This window comes from Pleurodeles waltl, chromosome 8, assembly GCF_031143425.1.
Source record: "Pleurodeles waltl isolate 20211129_DDA chromosome 8, aPleWal1.hap1.20221129, whole genome shotgun sequence".
Classification (NCBI taxonomy): domain Eukaryota; kingdom Metazoa; phylum Chordata; class Amphibia; order Caudata; family Salamandridae; genus Pleurodeles; species Pleurodeles waltl.
The window spans coordinates 76,340,688-76,367,582 of NC_090447.1; the positions used below are offsets into that span (position 1 = coordinate 76,340,688).

General features: G+C 50.1%; 1 protein-coding gene across 1 annotated transcript in view; it reads right to left on the minus strand.

Annotated features, from left to right (window-relative positions):
* The window catches only part of CLPB (ClpB family mitochondrial disaggregase), a 1,103,838-nt gene that overhangs the window by 401,147 nt on the left and 675,796 nt on the right, over positions 1 to 26,895 (minus strand). Inside the window, exons 8-9 of the mRNA XM_069203766.1 lie at positions 14,243 to 14,320; positions 12,438 to 12,493 (exon numbers count right to left, since the gene is read on the minus strand). Of these exons, the coding sequence (XP_069059867.1) occupies positions 12,438 to 12,493; positions 14,243 to 14,320 (134 nt within the window). The remainder of the gene's footprint in view (positions 1 to 12,437; positions 12,494 to 14,242; positions 14,321 to 26,895) is intronic.

Consider the following 26,895-nt stretch of genomic DNA (forward strand, 5'->3'; position numbering starts at 1 on the left):
AAGGCAGCTCAGTGCATGATGGAACAGCAGTGGTTTCTTGTGTGGTTCGTCTATTGAGAGTGGTCCCAGAGTGAACAAGCAGAATGCACAGGTGCACTTATGGACAGACACGTTTACGGGCCCTGGGGCGGCTGAATGGGCGTGATCACAGAGATGTATTTCTTCTCTGACACTTGTATTTATTTGTGAAGGGTTTTGTAAGGCGCTGCGGGTTACCTGTTGTACTTCGGGGCGCTAATTGCTGCACATGGCACACGCCCATCTCATTTACTATTGGCACGGCTTGCACTGCACAGAGGGATGTAATTTTACTGCTTGGCGGAGGCTGAGTGTGCCGGATGCTGACAGTTACAGCAGAGCGTGCAAGCGCCGTGACTGCACGGAGTTGGTCAGTGTGGACAAACACTGGGTCCTAAGTGCGTGCACAGATGACAGTGGACTTACAGTTGGCACGTACTATCCGGTACAGGGACAATCGAAGCTGACTGTGCACAGACCCTCTACACATGGGCACTGTGACTGGCGATCGTGCACTCAGACCTTCTCCATGTCACTATCGGAATGTGCACTTTTAGAGCTGATGACGCACTGGCCTGACAGCGTCACTTTTACTGAACATGTAGTTGTGTGCTTGTTGGTATAATTAAGCATCACTTCTGCATAGGACTGTGCCCTGGTTTACTTAATGCCCTATACAGTTTTTACGTACGCTTTCTCGGAGCAGCAAATATCAGGGCAAGCGTGTTTTCATTTTACGGATTTGACTAAACCTCAGTTTACTCTAGATTTGTTCCTCGTGAAGAAACCATCAGATTGGCCTCTAGGGGTGTTCCCTTGTAGGAGTAGTAAGATTGTGCTCCTGATAGCCATCGTGAGGCCTGAAAACCTCAAGTAATTTATAATATATAATACCATTGTAGCTTCCTTATGACGAAAGGCGAGTCGGTCACCGTCTGATATAGTTTCTTTTTAGGTTTATATCTGTCAAAGGCAGCGAGTTTGAGCTCCACTAAGGGAGCCGCTGTTGTGTGTCTTACGGAACATTGTGACACCTCAGCTTTTCTGCTCCAGTCAATAAAAAACGTCTTAAATTGTAAACACAAACGCATATTTTTAGTATATATAGTTACATCACTTAATATAAGGGACGGTTCTTTCTCTACGCGCTTCCACGTTCTGGCCGGTCATTTAACCAGGGAAGTGTGAGCTATAGTTATTTGTCCACAATCACACGTTGCGTTCGTTAACGCGGAGAAGCTGGGATCGTAAAGCAGGGCAGCTGGTTCCAGAGCCTACAGTGTAGACTGGATCACATTACTGTACAGAAAAAAAGATTATTTGCAGTGCATGTTAGCTCAGATTGTCGTTTTTCAACCCAAACCACGGACGGCCTCTGCCAGTGAAGGAACGTTGTCCGGCCTCATGAAAAAAACAGATTTCATATAATAGCAAGAAGAAAAAAAAACCAGGCCCGGCGCTGTGGAGTTGGCCCGCGGCCTGGAGAGTTGGGGATTTCTTTGCACAGATGTTCAGCTCTTGCCTGGACTGTGGGGTGACGTGCCTCCACCGGGGCTGCAGGGGGCAGTGTAGGTTTTCATGGGTGTGTGTCTCTCCCACTGCGTGTGAACCAGATGTTGAAGGGTCCGTTAGCTGCAGGGACCGGGCCAGAGGGTCTTTGCTTCTAGGCGCCTCCCTCGGTCGAACAAAGGGATGTCCTATTCCAGCTGCGGGGCCAGCGCTGGCCTGGGCTGTTCATCTGAAGGGGGGCCCCACTCCCACGGGACTGGACCCCTCAAGGCTCTGAGGAGACAGACAGTTGTTGTCCTCAGCCCCGACAAGCGGGCGGCGCCTAAAGGCGGGCCTCGAAGCACTAAACCAAGGGGACGCGTCTGTTTAAGTAACTTGTTATTTGCAGTTTCATCTCATTTTCAGAACTGACGCCTTTGAAATTCTAGTCATGGTGGGAAAGCTACGGAGAAGGGAAGCGCGTTGGCTCGAAATTCTTTAGGACTAAATGAATACCACTTTTCCGGATAACTTTAGAACGGGTCTAGAGGGGAGCTGCTCAAACATGTAATCTTCCCCTTTTTTGATTTCCTTTAGCGGCTCAGGGTTAATTTAATTCTCTATTTTGGTTTTCGTAATGCATCGTGTGTGCTCATGGCAGCCTCTTTCCTGCATTCAGATGTCCTGAGGAAAATAAAGTTTGGCGACGCTTTGGCCTGGGGCATCTGATGTCCATGGGATGACACTGACGTCATCTGTCTCGCGCTCCTTGGTAGACATCCCGTGCTTGTCCCTTCTAAAAAACACCCTCTGAACAGTTCTGTTTGGAAAAGTGTCTCGCGACGCATCTAGAACGTTCCAGATGTTGGGTTCCTCAGCACTTATGCAGGTTTTTTTTAACCGATGGAGCTGCAGCCATGGTCGGTGCAACTCTGGCATCAACACGTGGAAAGTGGCAATCTTGAAATGTTCACACTCACCAAGCAATGGCAAGGTGTTCACCCTGCTGCACTGTGTGAGATAATAGTTAAACATTTAAAAACTCTCGAGGAGAAGTTGTCATTTTATTTCTCTTCAGTCTCCACTGAATGCCTTGACTGGGTTAGGGACCCTTAAAGCTTAGCATCAGTTGGTGGAAAGGACATGACTTTACAGGAGCAGGAGGAACTAACTGAACTGAGACAAAATCGTGGTTTCAAGCTAAGATTTGCTGATCTACCTTTGGACAGTTTTTGGTTGGATACTGCCAAGGAGTTCCCCCTTCTGGCAAACAAAGCTATTTTGACATTGCTCCCATTTTCCACTACATATCTGTGTGAGATGAGCTTTTCAAGCATGATTGCTATAAAAACTAAATACAGAGAGAGACTGAGAGCTGTTGACGAAGAGCTACGTGTGTGTCTTTCTTCGATTCCAGCCAGAATATCAGCTTTGTGTTCAGCCAAACAGGCCCAGGTTGCGCACTGAATAAAGTATTTTATAATTTTTCATATTTCTGTTTACTTACTATTTCATAATAAAGTAATTATAAAATACTTTCTTTGTGTTTATTTGATTCCTATTCAAGAGAATTACTTTATATATAGTCAATATAGGCACAGACTTAAATTTTTTAACATTTTCTAATGGTGGTGTGCCTCGTGATTTTTTTCATGAAACAAGTGTGCCTTTGCCCAAAAAAGGTTGAAAAACACTGCGATAGAAGACTCCCAAAAGAGGCTGATTACCTCAGATTTTCTAGTACAAGTGTGAAGTATATAGTTTTATATTTGAGTGGAGCCTCTAAGGGGATGAGGGTGGGTCGCATGTGACTCTATGAAAGATTCCAATACTGGAGAACCATAGTTTCAGGTAAGTAACCAATTTTCTTCTCCAGTATTGGATCTTTCATATATTCACATGCTTGAATTAGAATAGCGAGCAGTAAGTTTTATTTTGACCATAACTTTACTGGTAATAATAATAATAACGATAGTTAATACCAAAAACAATATAAAAATAAATAATAATATTACTAAGCCAGTATTGTTAACGTATCTATTAAGTGGAAGGTGGGAAAAACAGAGGCTCGCCTTAATGGAATAGATGTCTTAGCACTGCTTGCCCAAAGTCTGTGTCCATTTTGTATGTCTCATCCAGGCAGTAGTGCTTTGTGAATGTATGTTGACTGGGCCACATTGCTGCCCGGCAGATATGTTGTAGAGGCACTCCAGCAAACAGAGCTGCGGATGAGGCTACAGCTCTGGTGGAATAGACTTTAACCTTACTGCATAAAGGCTTTCAGCCTGAGAATGACAAAATTGTATAGTCAATCCAATCCATCTGACGATGGTCTGTTTAGATACAGCACAGCCCTTCTTTGCATCTCCATTTACTACAAACAGCTGGTCTGATTATCGTATTTAATGCATTCTTTGAAGATAAAACTTTAGATATCTCTTTAAATCCAGTGAATGTAGACTCTTTTCCACTACAGTTTGCAGATTTGGAAAAAACATTCATAAAATTACTGGTTCATTCAGATGGAAATTTGATGGTACTTTCGATGTATACTTAGGATTTGTTTGAAGTATAACACTGTTTGGAGTGAACTGAAGAAAAGGATCCTTGATGGTGAAGGCTTGGATGTCACCCTCTTCGCTGATGTGAGAGCTAATAAAAGTGACGTTTTCCAAGTAAGGAACTTTAATTCTGACCTGTGAATAGGTTCAAATGGCGCCTTCATAAGTTGCCCTAGTGCTGCACTTAAAAGCCATAATGGTGGACATTTTCACACCGGAGGGAATGCTCTAAAAAGACCCTGGAGGAATTGTTTTACAATTCTGGAAGAGTGTAACGAGGGACCATCTTGAAAGCGTCGGAGTCTTGAAATTGCAGCTAGATGTACTCTTACTGATGAATAAGAATTTTGATAAGTGTAGCAAACAAGGAAGCATTTGCTCCGGCGGCTTTGTCATAGAATAGATTCCTGAATTGACACGCCACAAGCAGAAGTGCTTCTATTTAAACTTATAGGTCTTATTGGTAGTTTTGGCCCTGGTATTTGCTATTATTTCTCTGCATTCTGGTGGAATGTTTAAGGTGAAAAGCTCATTGAATTCAGGAGTCAGGTCCATAAGTGTAGAGACGATGGGTCCAAATGTCTGACTTGGCCCTGGTTCAAGGCCAGCAGGGCTGTCATCTGTCTGCATTGAACATGTGGTTGTTCCGAGTAAAGACGGAGTTCTGTGAACCAGAACTGTCTGGGCCATTTGGGTACTATGAGGAGGAGATGGCATCCCTCTGTTTTCATCCCACTGATCACCCTGGGAATCAAAGGAATCAGGGGAAAAGCATAGGCATAGATTCCTGACCACCTCATCAAAAAAGTATTTCCCCACGACCCTTTTTGGGGATGCCAGCTAGCGTAATCTGGGCATTTCTTGTTTTTGCTTGTGGCCAAAAGGACTAGATTCGGTTTACCCCATTTTTGAAAAAGCTGGTCGAGTTCCCACTCGTGACACGGGATGATCGTTCTGTAGAACGAGTCTGCCAGGAGGTTGGACTGTTGTGGCACATGTTCCGCTTTCAGAGAAATGTGATTTTCTATGGCCCATTTCCAAATGCTACGGGCTTCATGCGAGAACCCTAAATTTTGTTCTTCCCTGTTTGTTCCGATAGAACATACTTGTAGTGTTATTCGTTCTTATGAGGACTGTTGACTTCTCAATTGTTTACAAGAAAGCTCTTAGTGCTAGATCGATTGCCTTTAGCTCCAGTTGGTTTATGTGAAGCTTTTTGACTATTTGCATCCGGTTGACACTTATTTGCAAATCCTGAAGGTGGCCACCCCAACTTTCGAGGGACGCATCTGTCGTTATTATGAAATTCGGAACTTGTTCCAGAAATGAGAGGCCCTTGGACAGATTTGACGGTTTTGTCCACCAAGATATGGCAGTTTTTATCCCTGATATAATTTGAATCTCATCTTCGTAGGAGCAATTCACCTGGAGCCACTGGCTGTCTGACTGCTCTTACAGTGCCTGCATACGTAGTTGGCAACTCAGAACCAGCGGAATGCATGAAGAAATCATTCCCATAAATGACATGTAGATCCGTACTGAAACAAACTTTTTTGCAGAGAGCTTGTGAGTCATCTGGCAGATTTTTCTTTGTCTCTCCTGGGATGGAAATGCTTTGCTTTGTGTAGTGTCCAGTAGTGCTCCCAGGAACTTCAATCTTGTTATGATATGGAAATGCGACTTTTGATGGTTGATGGTGAGGCCCAGACTTTTGAACAACTGCAGGCAAATGGATGTGTGTTGCACCAATTGATGGCATGTTGATGCCTTTATGAGCCAATCGTCCACGTATGAAAAAACCTGTATTCTTAGTTGTCTTAGAAGAGCTGCTACTGGGGCTAGCACTTTGGTAAAGATTCTGGGGGCTGACTTTAGTCTCAATAGTAGGGCCCTGAACTGCAGATGCTACCTTGAAAAGGAGAAATTTGAGATGATTTTGATGTATTGGGATATGAAAATATGCATCTTGGAGATCTAGAGATGTCGTGTGATCCCCACTATTTAAGAGGCAAGAATATCCTGGAGCGTTACCATACAAAACGTTTGTTTTTTCAGGAATTTGTTTAAGGCTAACAAATCTAAAATTGGACGCCAATCCCCTGAAGGTTTTTTCACCAGAAAAAAAGCAGGAGTAAAACCCCTGGTCTCTCTCTGAAGAGGTGGGACGATCACCAATGCTCCTTTGTGTAGTATGGAAGATATTTCCATGAGATGTTGTCTTAAATGTGGAGGCGGTGGTCCTGATGGAGGAGTATCTGGGGGCTTCTGGAGGAATTCTAAAGTATGTCCCTTGCATACTATATCTAATAACCATTTGTCCGATGTTATTGCTGATCACTGAAGGATGTGGTAACTTATGAGGCCTCCAATCTTTGATACAAGAGTGGGGTAGGTAGCTGGAATCAAAGTGCGATCCTTGTTTTCTGCCTGTTTATCTGCCACAGGTTGAAAGCCTTCCACTTGTGGGGTGCTTGTACGCAGCTGTTGGTGGTAATCTGTATTGCTGTTGCTGTTGTCCATATTGTGGTTGATTGCCTATTTGGCCTGCTTGATATTGTTGCCTATATGGTTGATATCCACTGCAAAAGGAATATGTTCCTCTCCCTCTAGCCCCTCGAAAGGGTTGTTTTTTGTACTGCAATGTGCCCAGAGATCTGACTGTGTCCGCCTTGATAGACTGTAAAGCTTCCTCCACATGTTTGCTGACAAGGCTTTCACCATCGTATGCAAAATCGGGTATCTTGCTCTGTATCTCTGGTCTCAAGGAGGTAGAATTCAGCCAACCCCGCCTGCACAAAACGGCTGCTCCTGCTAGTTGCATGAATCCCATTAGGGAGATGTAAATGGCACAATCTATTTTGGCTGCTATCCATTCCTCTTCTTGTAGTACTTTCTTTGCCTTCAGCTTAGTGTCTTCAGGTAGGTGGCTGATGTGTGTGGATATATCTGACCACATACCTGCCTAGAATGGCTAAAGAATTTGCAGCTTTTACCGTTATTGCTGCAACAGAGAAGAACTTTTCTATAATATTATTGAGACGATGTCCCTCTCTATCTGGCAGGGAGGCAATTGGCACAGAGGGATTCATTCAGCGAGAGACCATGGAATCTGGCTTAGGATGCCCTATTAATCAAGTTGAAGAATCCTCTGGGGCTTTATATTTCTTCTCTAAACGTGGTATTGTAGCTGGATTCTTCACTGCTTTTTTGCCTTCCTGCCATATAAAATCTACGATAGGTATGGCTCTCATTGACTTCTTTGCTGGCTCTTAAAAGTCATAGAGGAAACAGTCTGTCTCCCTAGATAGGATGGCTAACTCGAAACATTTAGCTGCTCTCTCCGTTAGGGTACGGAACCTGCCTATATCTTCAGGTGGAGAATCTACAGGCACTGAGAAAGGTGGCGATGGAGTAAGTATTAGGTATTTGTCCCACTCATTAAGTGTAGTATCTATTACTTCTCCTCCTTCTCTTTCCTCATCTGTGGTTTGAGGATAATCTTGAGGTGGTTGGTCGAAAGGCATAGCAACATCTGGTCTGAGTGGAGTTCCCGGATGGATAGGGACAGGTGTCTGTAGTGCTGCTTCCCATTCATAAGGTTGTGTAACCAGTGATGCCAGTACTGAGGGTGGAAGTCTTTTCTATAGTAATCGTCCAACATGTTTTAAAGATTTGTTACCAATGACATTGGCATAGTTATGGAGGTATCCCTATTACCATATTCAGAATGCGAGAGATCTACCTGGTCTCTTGCCGAGTAGTAGTTGTCCTGGTAGTGATCGTCGTCATCATCATCATCATCATCATTTAGATCTCGACACTTGACGCTGGGCTGTGATGGACTGCTGGCTGCCCCAAACATGCCTGCATCCTGAGAATATACATCATCCTCGTCATCTAAAAGGTGTTGAGGAGGATATGGTAACACCCTGCTGGAGAAGTATGCATTGGCAAAATTGCAGAGGATTTCCTCCTCATTGTTATCAACGACAGTGGCAAAAATTGTGTTTTCGCAGTCTTCGCTAGTAATTCACTCGCTAACGTTAAGGGTGCTGTTGTCGAATCTGTTGTTAAAGTGTTTGTCATCGATGGGTCGCTCGTCAACTGATATTCTGTTGCTGCGTCCCTCGCCAACGGGTCACTGATTCTTCGTTGCTGTGTCTCTCATCGACGTGTCCCTCGCAGATGAGTCCCTCGTCAACAGGTGTGTCGTCGACGGATGGGTAGTCGTCGATGGTGTCGTCTTATATATTCTAGCCATTAGTCGTCGATGACAGTGTCGACGATATGACAATAATAGAAGACACCGCTGTGGTAAACGTCGACGTGACTGCCACTGTCATAGACGTGGTGCCAACGTTTTTTTGTCGGCGAGGATTTTTTGTCAGACTCTAGAGGTAATTTCTTTATTTTTGCAGTCGATGGTAAAGAGAGAGAAGCACATTTTGGGGGTGCTTTCTTCACTGATGGAGTTATAGGCTCTGAGTGAACCTTTTTCAAGGCATTTGAATGACTTTCTGCTGGCCTTTCTGTTGTTCCAGTGAAAGGTGCTTGGATTTTTTTAAGTACTTTCTTAGGTGGTTCTAAGGAAAGTTTATTTTTACTTTTAGGCCTTTTAAGAGATTGGAGACCTATGAGGAGGTCTCACTCTCATCAGAAGAAGGGCATTTAATTGCTTTTTGCCTCTGCATCTACAGTAAAAGTCCCCCTTCTCTATCTTTAAGAGTTATATGAGTAAAGGTGCAATATATTTTGCAATCTCTCACCTTATGATCTGGATGTAGACAGTATATACACTTCATGTGTGGGTCATCAATATGTAGTCTTTTCTTCCCACAAATGTCACAAATTCTGAAGAGTCCTTTTTTAGTTTGTTGGGACATCATGTCCAACGAAAATGCAATATATCTGACATAAATTTCTTGTCAGTGCATGCAGTAGGAAATCTGAGGGAATCAGCCTCTGGTGGGAGTGTTCTAGAGGGGGCTGTCGCTTGATTGGTTGCAGTTCACATTTTTTTTTTTTTTTTTTAAACAGAACATGGATAGGCTATTGCAGTGCCTGTCTATGGCCATTGAAGCCTAATGTAGCACACTTACTGGTATGTATATTTAAAGTTACTGTGGGACTCCCACCTCGACGACAGGGATGATTCCATGGTCAGTGAACTGCGCTGCCTCCGCATAGCTCCACCAGTAAGAGAAAGCCCGTTCTGACGAACTCTGACCTTGGTCAGAAGTTCGAGGCCCTCCTCACCAGCAGGCTTCTTCCTGCGCCTCATCCTTGGTGTCTAGTGGGAGAGCTCTGTTCTTCTTGCTGGGCTGCCATCTTCCTTTTTTCTCTTTACTCAGTCCCCTCTCCTTGTTTTTATCTGAGTGTGCTATTTTAATTGTGCCTTTGGTTCTGCGCTTTCCTCTATATTTTCTTTGCTTTTTCTCATTTTTCCTATCATTCGCGATTCTCTATCTCCTCTCTCCCCGCCGCCGCATCCCTCACGGCCCAGCCCCCTTTTTTCGCGCTGTTTCCAGATCCTAGCTGTTCTCTCCTCACCCCCCCCCTACTTAACGGTGGCATCTGCGTCGCCGCACTGCTGGTGCGCCAAAGGCAAACCAGTTTGTGCCCGTTGCGACCATATCGTAACCAGTGCCAGGACCCCGGGACCTCCCGCCTACCACCGTTACTCATCAGCAGCACTCACTGCAATCAAACCAGGACACAACAACAACTGTAAGCAGGCATCACCAAGTAACACCAAGGGATCCTTCACCTGTCGCCACTGCAAATTCACCAGCCGCCATCACTCAAGCCAACCCCGAAGACCCACAAAACAGAACACAACCGCCGATGTATCCTAATCAACACTCGCTCCATCCACAGGAATGCGATCGAACTCTGGAATCTCATCGACACCACATCCCCGGACGTCGCCTTCCTCACAGAAACCTGTCTTAACCCCTCTTCAGGTCCAGATATCGCCACCCCAGACAGCTACAAGATAATCCAAAAAGACCGCACGAACCACCCGGGGGGAGGCATTGCCATCGTCCACAAAGAGTCCCTATGCCCCTCCACCAGCACCGAAGACTCCTCACCCAACATGGAACTCCTCCACTTCCAGATTGGAACCAACCCTAACACCACTCTGTGAAGTATTCTCATCCACAGGCCGCCGGGCCCCGGCCCCTAATTCTGCAACACCATTGACGACATCGTCACCACTCACGCGCACGCTTCCAAGGACTATATACTCCTCAGTAACTTCAATTTCCCCCTGGAGAACGCCAATGACAACAACTCCATGATGCTGCTCGAAAACCTCTCCAACCTCGGACTCAAGCAACTCATCACCTCGCCTACCCACTTCGCCAGACACACACTCGGCCCCCATCTTCACCGCCAGCATCCACATCTCCATCAGCCACATCACCGAACTCCAATGGATCGACCACCACTGTATCCACTTCACCTTCTTCAAATCCCCCGACCGACACCTCGCTCACCTACCACCCCACAGGGGCTGGAACAAGATAGAGGGCAGTCACAGCCTCGATGAAGGAGAGTTGCCTCAAGCAAAATACCGAAAAAACAAAAGCCCTCAACATCGGCAACAACTTCTCAGCCTGGGACACCTCCTGGTTGCCCACTGCCCTCTGAAGCTCTCCAGCCCCCACTGACCACGCCCGCAACCTCGGTTTCATCCTGGAAAGAGCACTGTCGATGAACCATCAAGTCAGCGCAGTCTCCTCCACCTGTTTCAAACACTGTGCATGCTCCAGAAGATCTTCAAATGGATCCCAAATTAATCCAAAAGAACAGTCATCCAGGCCCTTGTCGACAGCCGCTTAAACAACGGCAACACACTCTACGCCAGAACCACCACCAAGGTACAGAATAGACTACAATGCATCCATAACACCTCTGCCTGTCTCATAAAGAACGCCCCCAAACACAGCCACACCTCTGCCCTACTGAGAGACCTGCACTGGCTCCCAATAGACAAGAGAAACACATTCAAACTTCTCACCCACGAATACAAAGCCCTCCACAATGCCGGACCAGAATACCTCAACTAAAGACTCCCCTTCTACACGCCCACCAGGCAACTCCGCTCTGCTGACCTCACCCTCGCCACTGCTGCCGTCCCATTCGTCTGGAAGGCTACAGCCGGAGGAAGGTCCTTCTCCCACCACGCCGCCAAGACCTGGAACTCCCTTCCTATCTACCTCAGAGGATCTCCCACTTCAGAAGGGACCTCAAAACTGGTCACTTCACCTGATCCTCTCTGACCTTCACTTCTGCCCCCCACCCCAGCGCCTTGAGACCCTAACGGGTGAATAGCCACACTCTACAAAGACATTGATTGATTGACTCAAGCATGTGAATCTATGAAAGATCCAATACTGGAGAACTGTAGTCACATCTACGGCCCTGCTTGCCTGAGTATCCTTATTAGATATATGCAGGGCTGCTACATGGACTAACAGACATGCACTTACCAGACACTACTGCTTGGAAGCAACAACAAGAGATGATGGAGCAGTGGGTCAAGAAGTCCTTTGCCAACTGTTTCAAAGAGGTGAGCTTTTCATTTATAGAACAATACTAAGAATAATAATGATGGTAAGGTTTATTACCTGCGATTTGCCCTTCCTCCCTCCACATTATTATATTTTAATACTGCTCGCTACATGGACTGAAGCATATGAATCTATGTAAGATTCACTACTGGAGAAAAACAAGTTACTTACTTGTACACTAATAATTCTCTAATATTTACATCTTTCATAGATCCACATGCGACTCCCCAATCTTCCCCAATAGGAGCTTCCACAATGAGTACCCCATCTACATTACCAGTTACACTTGTGCTGAGTAATAGGAGGTATGGTAACCCTTAAGGGGAAGAGTGCTTCATCAGGAGCTGCTTCCTGACTGGTTGAAGTTTGGTTCTTATTAAAATAATGAATTAGTTAACAACGTCACTTGTTTGAATTTTGCTATGCAGTGCTTTCTTTGAACTACTTGTTACAACTACCATGGGACTCCTATCTTGAGGAAGTGAAAGATTAAAGGATGTGAATCTATGAAACAAATCAATATTGGAGAATCACCGAAACCAACACCCCTCTTCTAGCCCGAAAACAATCAGCCATAGGGAAATACATAATTGCCAAATAACATATGAAGAAGAGCTGCATACCTAAAAATAGAAAGCAACTATAACAAGTGTAGAGACTCCTATCCTGCAGTGACATCTAAAATTAATGATGGCCTCGGAATGAGCCCTGCATATAACGGTTCTTAGCTTCTGTTGCTTGGGATCAGAGTACATCACAGCCCTGTTGATGTAATAAGTTAACAGATGGTTACCTTTTTGACATCCTTGTGAATGTACTTGGCTGTCTGCTTGGCTAGTTCCGTTTTTCCTGTTCAAAGAAAGCAAGAAAAGAATGAGGGTGTAAACCAACTGTATGCTTCAATAAATCTCAGGAAAAAAACAGTGAACATGGAGAACAAACGGTAGTGAAGAAGAGCAGTCGACATCTTACCAACACTTATCAAGGACAAGCAAGCCTTCCTTTACCCTGTAGCAATCAGTGTTTCTCATACCACACCACGGTTCACTGTGAAAGAAGGGTCCGTTGCATGATTTGTAAGGAAGGTTCCATTCAGCCAGGGCAGAATCAAGCGCTGGTGGGTGCACAACACTGGAGTACAGTCCAAGATGGGAGTTAGGGCAATGGAAGACATATCTAAAGAAAGGGATGATGGCCTTACCTTCCCTATCAGTCTTATGGTGTGACAAGCCAGTGCTAGATAAGCACTGGTGTGTGGAGGAGGTTTAATCAATCCTGTATATCTCAAAACTGGGCAACTATCTCACATTGTGTATGGATTCACCAGTATCCAACAAAGAGGAACAACATATTTGAATGACTAGCAAGGAAGTGCAAGGACAGCCCAAGGAATCTCACATGAGTGGTGCACCAGAAACGGTCGGAACCCCACTAAATGGATATGGTGATGTGCAGTTTATAAGGGTATTTGAAGAAGGTCTCTGCTAACCACACTAGATTAAACAGTATACATGTTGTAGGGTGCACAGTGCTAAAGCACATGAGGAAATAAGAATATTACAGTCAATGGGACGGTCCTTGAAGGTCATCAATAAATGTGATAAGACGTTACCGGGCATAGTGGCAATTACCTCATACTAGCGGAAGGAGGCACCTTATGTAAGCAGGTGAATGAAAGTACTATAAAGAGGTTATCAGAGCAGTCTCCACTGACAAGACTACAGATCTTGTTAAATTAAGTATCACAATACAACCTCATGCCAATGAGATAACATGGAGTCACATGGATAGACCAAGAGGTAAAGGTACTTCCACCTTGGGGTCTCTGTTGGCATATTTGCTTCCCTTAAGCTCTTCTGTCATATAAACAACAAGCACCTGCTGTAAACATGTAACACACCATGTATACCTATTTTCTTCCCGTATTTTTTGTTTTAGGTCGGAAGATGTCTGGAGTAAAGTTACTATTCAAGTATCCAATGTTGGGCCATGAGGGTCGGACCCGTGCGACATTTTCGGAATATCTGAATAGGATGCATTTACATACACAATGAATTGAAATGTAAGTCGCTGAAATGCTTAGTGGTTATGCTCAAAGCCTGTAATGCATCCGTACTTCGACATTTACTGATCCCTCTGTTTTAGATGTTTAAGATGAAAAGGCTCTTGCACTGCCCTTGACACCCTTGTGCAATGACGATCACTGCATGTGTTGTGGGGTTTGTGTAACTCGAAGCGCACTGGATGCTTCATAGTACGCAATGAGTCCTCTTTAATTACGCCCAAACCTGAGGTTCCAACACACATTGGTTGGGGAGATGACACCACAGCCCAAAACTTGAAAGCAGGTTTCCTGAAAGAGACGAGTCGTCAATGTCCTCTTGAATCTAAAGTGTTTGTGCTGGGCACCGATGAGCTCTGCGGAGTGTACCAATGCAGGCGCCTTCTTGGCGCTCTACAGCTCGATGAGACACTGCATCAGAGCCCAGATGCTGCACACATGCCGGGAAACGTCTGAACCCAAACACCTCTGCCACTGCACAGGGAGGGGGCAAGCTCAGGCAGTGGGCGTGATGATGACAACCAGGAACTCTTTACCTATTCCAGAGGATCCCAGGAAAAGGAAGACCAGGGGGTGTTCTTCGTCATACCAGCCATTCTCCTTCCTCCGGATAGCTGCATTGAGAGAGAAACACAGGGAATAAGGCTGCGCTATATAAATCAATGACACAAAACCAAGTATAATTATCACTAAGTATACACAATGTTTTACTGCTCTCTGCTCACTCCCAGTCCTCGGTACCATTAGAGCGGCCTAATCTGATTAGCTGGCAAGGCCCCCAGAGGCCCCTAATCAGGTTTGTATGGATTTGAAAAGCTGCCCAGAGCCGATTTCGGATAAAGTTTTCCAGGATGTGCACTCAATGTTGCCAAGGAAACAAGACAGCAGGATGGACCGAGGATGGACGCGAAGGAGGGGCTGCACTGAGGCGTTTTAGCGATCAGAGTTGTCAGCCGCAACCTTTGCCGGGCCCTTTCAGCAGTGCTTGTTGGTTCTCCCTCTTATGCAGGATGAAAGGACGACGACCGCATTCAAGGTCACCCCGGCCTCGGCTCACGAATGCCAGTGCGGCACTAGAATCCGGCGTCCACTCGGCAGGGTGGCTCTGTACCAAGCTAGTCACGGACTCTCTTCCAAGAAGGGCCCCAAATGAAGACACCTCCTTGGGGCAGCCGCCACTGACAGCATCTCACCAGCTACTCCCTTACTTTGTCTTAAGCATGGTCAGGAGCGCTGACAGTCCAGAGACCTCGACCAGGTTTTATTTTTACATCAATTGAAATTACACATCGTTTTACACAGGATGTTTCGTGATAACTTGTCTGATTTTTTAAAGCTATCTGTAAAAACCAACAGTATGAGGTCTCTTGACTGACGCCAAGAAACCTGCTGCCAACCTTGTTAACACTGGATGTGCGAATCTTTCTAACTTACATTTTCTGGAGGAGTAGCTATTTAAAGTAAATTAAAATTAAAAAAGGAGAAAATGTTAGAGTTTAACAGTATATGAAACCGAAGAAGTATTTCAGCCGTAGGGAGATAGTGAGAAGGGCAGTAAACATTAGACACAATAAGGGACACCATTCGCCCAAACTCGGCCCCTGACAGATTAACCAAAAGCCAGTCCTCCCATATGTACTGACGAGTAGATGCAACAGCGGCCAGAAGCCGGTTCTTACCAAGTAAAGACGTGGCATGGGCGCGGCAGCACAGCAGAAGGCTTAGTCCACAATGGGAGTGGACAGAACAGTGTCTGCCTTTAGGGATGACAGCTGACATCCTGGGCGTTACCCAATCACATCCACCACCGCTGACATCCAAAACATTCCAATCCCCTACTGCCCAAGAAATCACCACCCTGCAGTAAATGTAAGGCAAATTACGCACATCCACACACACACATACCCAGGACACACATACCACAATCCAATCTTGAAGTAACCCTGCAATAACTCAGCGGCACCCCCATTCACCTAATAATAATGAGAATGCTCCAAACATATCCACTCTTCAACACCATAACATCCTTCCCGAAATCCGTGACCCTTATAGGTGTCTGCAACGTAGAGCACCACTTCGCCCGATACCGGGAATTATGCACCACAACCCGAGACACCACGCCACATTTTTTAAGTCTGGATTTGATAATTGCCCTGCAGCCCCCTCCACCCCAGTGCCCTAAATGAACTAAAAAGCGGATGCAGGTTTATTGCCCACTTTCCCCAGCCTTGCTACGGTCCGCATGGTGCACTGTGGATTCCCACCCCTAAGATGGCGTCATTACACTTGGATGTGGTGGCATAATTGGCGAGCTGGCGGGCAGTGCATGTTGCAGTAAACAGGGGACTGATACACAGTAATAAGCTCCACGCACCCCCACCGCCGATTTGGTTATCTACTGCTGCAGGGCTACCCCCAAATGCACCACCCTTGTGGTCTATGACAGTGGTGAAAGCAATGCAGGTGCATCTAGTGACAAGCATCCAGCTGAATGCACTGCGCCCTGAGGAGCACTATGCTGCCCACAGGCACTAGGTATGCAGGAGCTCTGGCGTGCCCCAGTGGTTGGTGCTGTGGGACCGGCCTCATCCAGGAAGTGGAGCTGTGGAAACCTACTCGACTCTTCCTGTGGGGTCAGAGCAGAGGGTGTGTCTGCAAACACTGAGTGTGTGGTGACACCAGTAAACACAACTGCTTGTGCACTTCACGAGGGGCTCAGTCACCTTTATGGGGGCTGGCAGAATGGGGAAGCCTGCCAGTTCTAAAAAGTAAATAAATACATTATCTAATGCCCCAATCTTTGGGCTGCCTCACTAGAGAAAGAAGAACATTGAGGCTCACAAAGAGAAGAGCCAGGAGGCTGCTTATGAACGACTGCTGCAGCATAGCGCAAGAGTTAGAATCAATCATCCTTAACTACGCAGCATGGCTTCTAGACTGCGTGAGTGAAAACATGAGGAGAATCACTGAAGCCTAGTAACACACTCTACCGGAGGCCCGCTCTCACTCCTCACAGACTGGCAGTCACACTCTACCGGAGTCCCGCTCTCACTCCTCACAGACTGGCAGTCACACTCTACCGGAGTCCCGCTTTCAATCCTCGCAGACTGGCAGTCACACTCTACGGAGGCCCGCTCTCACTCCTCGCAGACTGGCAGTCACACTCTACCGGAGGCCCGCTCTCACTCCTCGCAGACTGGCGGTCGCACTCTACGGGAGGGCCGCTCTCACTCCTCGCAGACTGGCAGTCACACTCTACCGGAGTCCCGCTCTCACTCCTCACAGACTGGCAGTCACACTCTACCGGAGTCCCGCTTTCAATCCTCGCAGACTGGCAGTCACACTCTACGGAGGCCCGCTCTCACTCCTCGCAGACTGGCAGTCACACTCTACCGGAGGCCCGCTCTCACTCCTCGCAGACTGGCGGTCGCACTCTACGGGAGGGCCGCTCTCACTCCTCGCAGACTGGCGGTCGCACTCTACTGGAGGCCCGCTCTCACTCCTCGCAGACTGGCAGTCACACTCTACGGAGGCCCGCTCTCACTCCTCGCAGACTGGCAGTCACACTCTACGGAGGCCCGCTTTCACTCCTCGCAGACTGGCAGTCGCACTCTACTGGAGGCCCGCTCTCACTCCTCGCAGACTGGCAGTCACACTCTATGGAGGCCCGCTCTCACTCCTCGCAGACTGGCAGTCACATTCTACCGGAGGCCCGCTCTCACTCCTCGCAGACTGGCAGTCACACTCTACCCGAGGCCCGCTCTCACTCCTTGCAGACTGGCAGTCACACTCTACCCGAGGCCTGCTCTCACTCCTCGCAGACTGGCAGTCACACTCTATGGAGGCCCGCTTTCACTCCTCGCAGACTGGCAGTCACACTCTACTGGAGGCCCGCTCTCACTCCACGCAGACTGGCAGTCATACTCTATGGAGGCCCGCTTTCACACCTCACAGACTGGCAGTCTCACCCTACCAGAGGCCCGCATTCACTCCTCGCAGACTGGCAGTCACACTCTACCGAAGGCCCGCTCTCACTCCTCGCAGACTGGCAGTCACACTCTAACCGAGGTCCGCTTTCACTCCTCCCACACTGGCAGTCACACTCTACTGGAGGCCCGCTCTCACTCCTCGCAGACTGGCGGTCACACTGTACCAGAGGCCCGCTGTCACTCCTCCCAGACTGGGAGTCACACTCTACCGGAGGCCGGCTTTCACTCCTCGCAGACTGGCAGTCACACTTTACCGGAGGCCCACTCTCACTCCTTGCAGACTGGCAGTCACACTCTACTGGAGGCCCACTCTCACTCCTCGCAGACTGGCAGTCACACTCTATGGAGGCCCGCTCTCACTCCTCACAGACTGGCAGTCACACTCTACCGGAGACCCACTTTCACTCCTCGCAGACTGGCAGTCACACTCTACCAGAGGCCCGCTTTCACTCCTCGCAGACTGGCAGTCACACTCTACCGGAGTCCCGCTTTCACTCCTCGCAGACTGGCAGTCACACTCTACTGGAGGCGCACTTTCACTCCTCGCAGACTGGCAGTCACACTCTACCCAAGGCCTGCTTTCACTCCTCGCAGACTGGCAGTCACACTCTACCCGAGGCCCGCTTTCACTCCGCACAGACAGGCAGTCACACTCTACCCGAGGTCCGCTTTCACTCCTCCCAGACTGGCAGTCACACTCTATCCGAGGCCCGCTTTCACTCCTCACAGACTGGCAGTCACACTCTACCGGAGAGCCGCTTTCACGCCTCACAGACTGGCAGTCACACTCTACCAGAGGCCCGCTTTCACTCCTTGTAGGAAATTGGCTCTGTATGTACTATTTCAAAGTAAGAAATAGCATGCACAGAGTCCAAGGGTTTCCCTAAGAGGTAAGATAGTGGCAAAAAGAGATAATTCTAATGCTCTATTTTGTGGTAGTGTGGTCGAGCAGTAGGCTTATCAGAGGGTAGTGTTAAGCATTTGTTGTACACACACAGGCAATAAATGAGGAACACACACTCAAAGACAATTCCAGGCCAATGGGTTTTTATATAGAAAAATATATTTTCTTAGTTTATTTTAAGAACCACAGGTTCAAGATTTACAAACAATACTTTAAATGAAAGGTATTTCACTCAGGTATCTTAGGAATTTTGAATCATCACAATAGCATGTACAGTTTTGGCAAAAATGGCAATAAGCTATTTTAAAAATGGACACACTGCAAAAATCAACAGTTCCTGGGGGAGGTAAGTATTTGTTAGGTTCACAGGTAAGTAAAGCACTTACAGGGTTCAAAGTTGGGTCCATGGTAGCCCACCGTTGGGGGTTCAAGGCAACCCCAAAGTTACCACACCAGCAGCTCAGGGCCGGTCAGGTGCAGAGGTGAAAGTGGTGCCCAAAACGCATAGGCTTCAATGGAAATAGGGGTGCCTCGGTTCCAGTCTGCTAGCAGGTAAGTACCCGCGACTTCGGAGGGCAGACCAGGGGGGTTTTGTAGGGCACCGGGGGGGACACAAGCAGGCACAGAGTGTACACATCAGCGGCACAGGGGCGGCCGGGTGCAGAGTGCAAACAGGCGTCGGGTTTGTAATAGGATTCAAAGGGGAGACCCGGGGGTCTCTTCAGCGATGCAGGCAGGCAAGGGAGAGGGCCCCTCGGGGTAGCCACCACCTGGGCTAGGAAGAGGGCTGCCTGGGGGTCGATCCTGCACTGGAGTTCGGATACTTCAGGGCCTGGGGGCTGCAGGTGCAGTGTGTTTCCCAGGCGTCGGGTTCTTTGAAGCAGGGAGTCGCGGTCAGGGGAAGCCTCTGGATTCCCTCTGCAGGCATCGCTGTGAGGGCTAAGGGGGGTCAACTCTGGCTACTCACGGGCTAGCAGTTGCTGGGGAGTCTTCCCTGTAGAGTTAGTTTTCCTCCGGTCGAGCCGGGGGCGTCGGGTGCAGAGTGGAAAGTCTCACACTTCCGGCGGGAAACGTGTGGTCTTTAAAAGTTGCTTCTTTGTTGCAAAGTTGCAGTCTTGGTGAACAGAGCTGCTGTCCTCAGCAGCTTCTTGGTCCTTTTAGATGCAGGGTAGTCCTCTGAGGCTTCAGAGGTCAATGGACCCTGGGGGATGCGTCGCTGTTGCAGTTTTTCTCGAAGCGGGGAGACAGGCCAGTAGGGCTGGGGCCAAAGCAGTTGGTGTCTCCGTCTTCTCTGCAGGGCTTCAGGTCAGCAGTCCTTCTTCGTCTTCAGGTTGCAAGAATCTATCTTCCTCGGTTCTGGGAGCCCCTAAATACTCAATTTAGGGGTGTGTTTGGGTCTGGGAGGTTAGTAGCCAATGGCTACTAGCCCTGAGGGTGGCTACACCCTCTTTGTGCCTCCTCCCAGTGGGGAGGGGGTCACATAACTAATCCTATTGGGGGAATCCTCCATCTGCAAGATGGAGCATTTCTAAAAGTCAGAGTCACCTCAGCTCAAGACACCTTAGGGGTTGTCCTGACTGGCCAGTGACTCCTCCTTGTTTTTCTCATTATCTCCTCCAGCCTTGCCGCCAAAAGTGGGGGCAGTGGCCGGAGGGGCGGGCATCTCCACTAGCTGGGATGCTCTGTGGCGCTGTAACAAAGGGGTGAGCCTTTGAGGCTCACCGCCAGGTGTTACAGTTCCTGCAGGGGGAGGTGAGAAGCACCTCCACTCAGTACAGGCTTTGTTCCTGGCCACAGAGTGACAAAGGCACTGTCCCCATGTGGCCAGCAACATGTCTGGTGTGTGGCAGGCTGGTAAAACTAGTCAGCCCACACTGGAAGTCGGGTAATGTTTTCAGGGGGCATCTCTAAGATGCCCTCTGGGTGTATTTCTCAATAAAATGTACACTGGCATCAGTGCGCATTTATTGTGCTGAGAAGTTTGATACCAAGCTTCCCAGTTTTCAATGTAGCCATTATGGTGCTGTGGAGTTCGTGTATGACAGACTCCCAGACCATATACTCTTATGGCTACCCTGCACTTACAATGTCTAAGGTTTTGCTTAGACACTGTAGGGGCATAGTGCTCATGCACCTATGCCCTCACCTGTGGAATAGTGCACCCTGCCTTAGGGCTGTAAGGCCTGCTAGAGGGGTGACTTATCTATGCCATAGGCAGTGTGAGGGTGGCATGGCACCCTGAGGGGAGTGCCATGTCGACTTAGTCATTTTCTCCTCACCAGCACACACAAGCTGGCAAGCAGTGTGCATGTGCTGAGTGAGGGGTCTCCAGGGTGGCATAAGACATGCTGTAGCCCTTAGAGAACTTCCCTGGCATCAGGGCCCTTGGTACCAGTTACAAGGGAATTATCTGGGTGCCAGGGTTGTGCCAAATGTGGAGACAAAGGTACAGTTTAGGGAAAGAACACTGGTGCTGGGGCCTGGTTAGCTGGCCTCAGCACACTTTCAAATCATAACTTGGCATCAGCAAAGGCAAAGATTCAGGGGGTAACCATGCCAAGGAGGCATTTCCTTACACTCCTCGCAGACTGGCAGTCTCACCCAACCAGAGGCCTGCTTTCACTCATCAGAGGCTGGCAGCAGCACTCTACCGGAAGCCTGCTTTCACTCCTCACAGACTGGCAGTCACACTCCACGGAGGCCTACTTTCACTCATCACAAACTGGCAGTCACTCTACGGAGGCCCGCTTTCACTCCTCACAGACTGGCAGTCTCACCCTACGAGAGGCCTGCTTTCACTCATCAAAGGCTGGCAGCAACACTCTACCGGAGGCCTGCTTTCAATCCTCACAGACTGGCAGTCTCACACTCCTCGAGGCCCGCTTTCACTCCTCACAGACTGGCAGTCACACTCTATGGAGGCCCTCTCTCACTCCTCGCAGACTGGCAGTCACACTCTATGGAGGCCCTCTCTCACTCCTCCCAGAATGGCAGTCACACTCTACCGGAGGCCCGCTTTCACTCCTCGCAGACTGGCAGTCACACTCTACCGGAGTCCCGCTTTCACTCCTCACAGACTGGCAGTCACACTCTACCGGAGTCCCGCTTTCACTCCTCACAGACTGGCAGTCACACTCTACCAGAGGCCCGTTTCACACCTCACAGACTGGCAGTCTCACCCTACCAGAGGCCCGCTTTCACTCCTCGCAGACTGGCAGTCACACTCTACCGGAGGCCCGCTTTCACTCCTCCCAGAATGGCAGTCACACTCTATCCGAGGCCCCCTTTCACTCCTCACAGACTGGCAGTCACACTCTACCGGAAGCCCGCTTTCACACCTCACAGACTGGCAGTCTCACCCTACCAGAGGCCCGCATTCACTCCTCGCAGACTGGCAGTCACACTCTACCCGAGGCCCACTCTCACTCCTCGCAGACTGGCAGTCACACTCTACCGGAGGCCCGCTCTCACTCCTCGCAGACTGGCAGTCACACTCTAACCAAGGTCCGCTTTCACTCCTCCCAGACTGGCAGTCACACTCTACTGGAGGCCCGCTCTCACTCCTCGCAGACTGGCGGTCACACTGTACCAGAGGCCCGCTGTCACTCCTCCCAGACTGGCAGTCACACTCTACCGGAGGCCTGCTTTCACTCCTCGCAGACTGGCAGTCACACTCTACCGGAGGCCCACTCTCACTCCTTGCAGACTGGCAGTCACACTCTACTGGAGGCCCACTCTCACTCCTTGCAGACTGGCAGTCACACTCTGTGGAGGCCCGCTCTCACTCCTCACAGACTGGCAGTCACACTCTACTGGAGGCCCGCTCTCACTCCTCTCAGAATGGCAGTCACACTCTACCGGAGACCCACTTTCACTCCTCGCAGACTGGCAGTCACAATCTACCAGAGGCCCGCTTTCACTCCTCCCAGACTGGCAGTCACACTCTACCGGAGTCCCGCTTTCACTCCTCACAGACTGGCAGTCACACTCTACCGGAGGCCCTCTCTCACTCCTCACAGACTGGCAGTCTCACCCTACCAGAGGCCTGCTTTCACTCATCGGAGGCTGGCAGCAACACTCTACCCGAGGCCCGCTTTCACTCCTCACAGACTGACAGTCACACTCTACTGGAGTCCCGTTCTCACTCCTCGCAGACAGGCAGTCACACTCTTCAGATGCCTGCTTTCTCTCTTCGCAGACTGGCAGTCTCATTCTACCAGAGGCCCGCCTTCACGCCTCACAGACTGGCAGTCACACTCTACTGGAGGCCCACTCACTCCTCGCAGACTGGCAGTTAAACTCTACCGGAGGCCCTCTCTCACTCCTCGCAGACTGGCAGTCACACTCTACGGAGGCCTGCTTTCACTCCTCACAGACTGGCAGTCACACTCTACGGAGGCCCGCTTTCACTCCTCACAGACTGGCAGTCTCATCCTACCAAGGGCCTGCTTTCACTCATCGGAGGCTGGCAGCAACACTCTACCGGAGACCTGCTTTCACTCCTCACAGTCTGGCAGTCACACTCTACCCGAGGCCCGCTTTCACTCCTTGCAGACTGGCAGTCAGACTCTACCGGAGGCCCGCTCTCACTCCTCACAGACTGACAGTCACACTCTAACCGAGGTCTGCTTCCGCTCCTCCCAGACTGGCAGTCACACTCTACTGGAGGCCCGCTCTCACTCCTCGCAGACTGGCAGTCACACTCTACCAGAGGACCGCTTTCACTCCTCCCAGACTGGCAGTCACACTCTACCGGAGTCCCGCTTTCACTCCTCAAAGACTGGCAGTCACACTCTACCGGAGTCCCGCTTTCACTCCTCGCAGACTGGCAGTCTCACCCTACCAGAGGCCCGCTTTCACACCTCATAGACTGGCAGTCTCACCCTACCAGAGGCCCGCTTTCACTCCTCGCAGACTGCCAGTCACACTCTACCGGAGGCCCACTCTCACTCCTTGCAGACTGGCAGTCACACTCTACTGGAGGCCCACTCTCACTCCTCGCAGACTGGCAGTCACACTCTGTGGAGGCCCGTTCTCACTCCTCACAGACTGGCAGTCACACTCTACTGGAGGCCCGCTCTCACTCCTCTCAGACTGGCAGTCACACTCTACCGGAGACCCACTTTCACTCCTCCCAGACTGGCAGTCACACTCTACCAGAGGCCCGCTTTCACTCCTCGCAGACTGGCAGTCACATTCTACCGGAGACCCACTTTCACTCCTCGCAGACTGGCAGTCACACTCTACCCGAGGTCCACTTTCACTCCTCGCAGACTGGCAGTCACACTCTACTGGAGGCCCACTTTCACTCCTCGCAGACTGGCAGTCACACTCTACTGGAGGCGCACTTTCACTCCTCGCAGACTGGCAGTCACACTCTACCCGAGGCCTGCTTTCACTCCTCGCAGACTGGCAGTCACACTCTACCCGAGGCCCGCTTTCACTCCGCACAGACAGGCAGTCACACTCTACCCGAGGCCTGCTTTCACTCCTCGCAGACTGGCAGTCACACTCTACCGCAGGCCCGCTTTCACTCCTCACAGACTGGCAGTCACACTCTACTGGAGGCCCACTCACTCCTCGCAGACTGGCAGTCACACTTTACGGAGGCCTGCTTTCACTCCTCACAGACTGGCAGTCACACTCTACGGAGGCCCGCTTTCACTCCTCACAGACTGGCAGTCTCATCCTACAAAGGGCCTGCTTTCACTCATCGGAGGCTGGCAGCAACACTCTACCGGAGACCTGCTTTCACTCCTCACAGTCTGGCAGTCACACTCTACCCGAGGCCAGCTCTCACTCCTTGCAGACTGGCAGTCAGACTCTACCGGAGACCCGCTTTCACTCCTCACAGACTGGCAGTCACACTCTACCAGAGGCCCGCTTTCACTCCTTGTAGGAAATTGGCTCTGTATGTACTATTTCAAAGGCCCACTCTCACTCCTTGCAGACTGGCAGTCACACTCTACTGGAGGCCCACTCTCACTCCTCGCAGACTGGAAGTCACACTCTATGGAGGCCCGCTCTCACTCCTCACAGACTGGCAGTCACACTCTACTGGAGGCCCGCTCTCCCTCCTCGCAGACTGGCAGTCACACTCTACCGGAGACCCACTTTCACTCCTCGCAGACTGGCAGTCACACTCTACCAGAGGCCCGCTTTCACTCCTCCCAGACTGGCAGTCACACTCTACCGGAGTCCCGCTTTCACTCCTCACAGACTGGCAGTCACACTCTACCGGAGTCCCGCTTTCACTCCTCACAGACTGGCAGTCACACTCTACCAGAGGCCCGCTTTCAATCCTCGCAGACTGGCAGTCACACTCTACCGGAGGCCCGCTCTCACTCCTCACAGACTGGAAGTCACACTCTAACCGAGGTCTGCTTCCGCTCCTCCCAGACTGGCAGTCACACTCTACTGGAGGCCCGCTCACTCCTCGCAGACTGGCAGTCACACTCTACCAGAGGACCGCTTTCACTCCTCCCAGACTGGCAGTCACACTCTACCGGAGTCCCGCTTTCACTCCTCACAGACTGGCAGTCTCACCCTACGAGAGGCCTGCTTTCACTCATTGAAGGCTGGCAGCAACACTCTACCGGAGGCCTGCTTTCAATCCTCACAGACTGGCCGTCACACTCTACTGGAGGCCCGCTTTCACTCCTCACAGACTGGCAGTCACACTCTATGGAGGCCCGCTCTCACTCCACAGACTGGCAGTCACACTGTACTGGAGGCCCGCTCTCACTCCTCGCAGACTGGCAGTCACACTCTACCCGAGACCCGCTTTCACTCCTCGCAGACTAGCAGTCACACTCTACGGAGGCCCGCTCTCACTCCTCACAGACTGGCAGTCACACTCTACTGGAGGCCCACTCTCACTCCTCGCAGATAGGCAGTCACACTCTTCAGATGCCGGCTTTCACTCTTCGCAGACTGGCAGTCTCACTCTACCAGAGGCCCGCTTTCACTCCTCACAGACTGGCAGTCACACTCTACGGAGGCCTGCTTTCACTCCTCACAGGCTGGCAGTCACACTCTAAAGAGGACCGCTTTCACTCCTCACAGACTGGCAGTCACACTCTACTGGATGCCCACTCTCACTCGCAGACTGGCAGTCACACTCTACGGAGGCCCGCTCTCCCTCCTCGCAGAATGGCAGTCACTCTACGGATGCCTGCTTTCACTCCTCACAGACTGGCAGTCACACTCTACGGAGGCCCGCTTTCACTCCTCACAGACTGGCAGACACACTTTACCGGGGTCCCGCTTTCACTCCTCACAGACTGGCAGTCATACTCTACCGGAGGCCCTCTCTCACTCCTCACAGACTGGCAGTCTCACCCTACCAGAGGCCTGCTTTCACTCATCGGAGGCTGGAAGCAACACTCTACCCGAGGCCCGCTTTCACTCCTCACAGACTAACAGTCACACTCTACTGGAGTCCCGTTCTCACTCCTCGCAGACAGGCAGTCACACTCTTCAGATGCCTGCTTTCACTCTTCGCAGACTGGCAGTCTCACTCTACCAGAGGCCCGCCTTCACTCCTCACAGACTGGCAGTCACACTCTACTGGAGGCCCACTCACTCCTCGCAGATTGGCAGTCACACTCTACCGGAGGCCCTCTATCACTCCTCGCAGACTGGCAGTCACACTTTACGGAGGCCTGCTTTCACTCCTCACAGACTGGCAGTCACACTCTACGGAGGCCCGCTTTCACTCCTCACAGACTGGCAGTCTCATCCTACAAAGGGCCTGCTTTCACTCATCGGAGGCTGGCAGCAACACTCTACCGGAGACCTGCTTTCACTCCTCACAGTCTGGCAGTCACACTCTACCCGAGGCCAGCTCTCACTCCTTGCAGACTGGCAGTCAGACTCTACCGGAGACCCGCTTTCACTCCTCACAGACTGGCAGTCACACTCTACCAGAGGCCCGCTTTCACTCCTTGTAGGAAATTGGCTCTGTATGTACTATTTCAAAGGCCCACTCTCACTCCTTGCAGACTGGCAGTCACACTCTACTGGAGGCCCACTCTCACTCCTCGCAGACTGGAAGTCACACTCTATGGAGGCCCGCTCTCACTCCTCACAGACTGGCAGTCACACTCTACTGGAGGCCCGCTCTCCCTCCTCGCAGACTGGCAGTCACACTCTACCGGAGACCCACTTTCACTCCTCGCAGACTGGCAGTCACACTCTACCAGAGGCCCGCTTTCACTCCTCCCAGACTGGCAGTCACACTCTACCGGAGTCCCGCTTTCACTCCTCACAGACTGGCAGTCACACTCTACCGGAG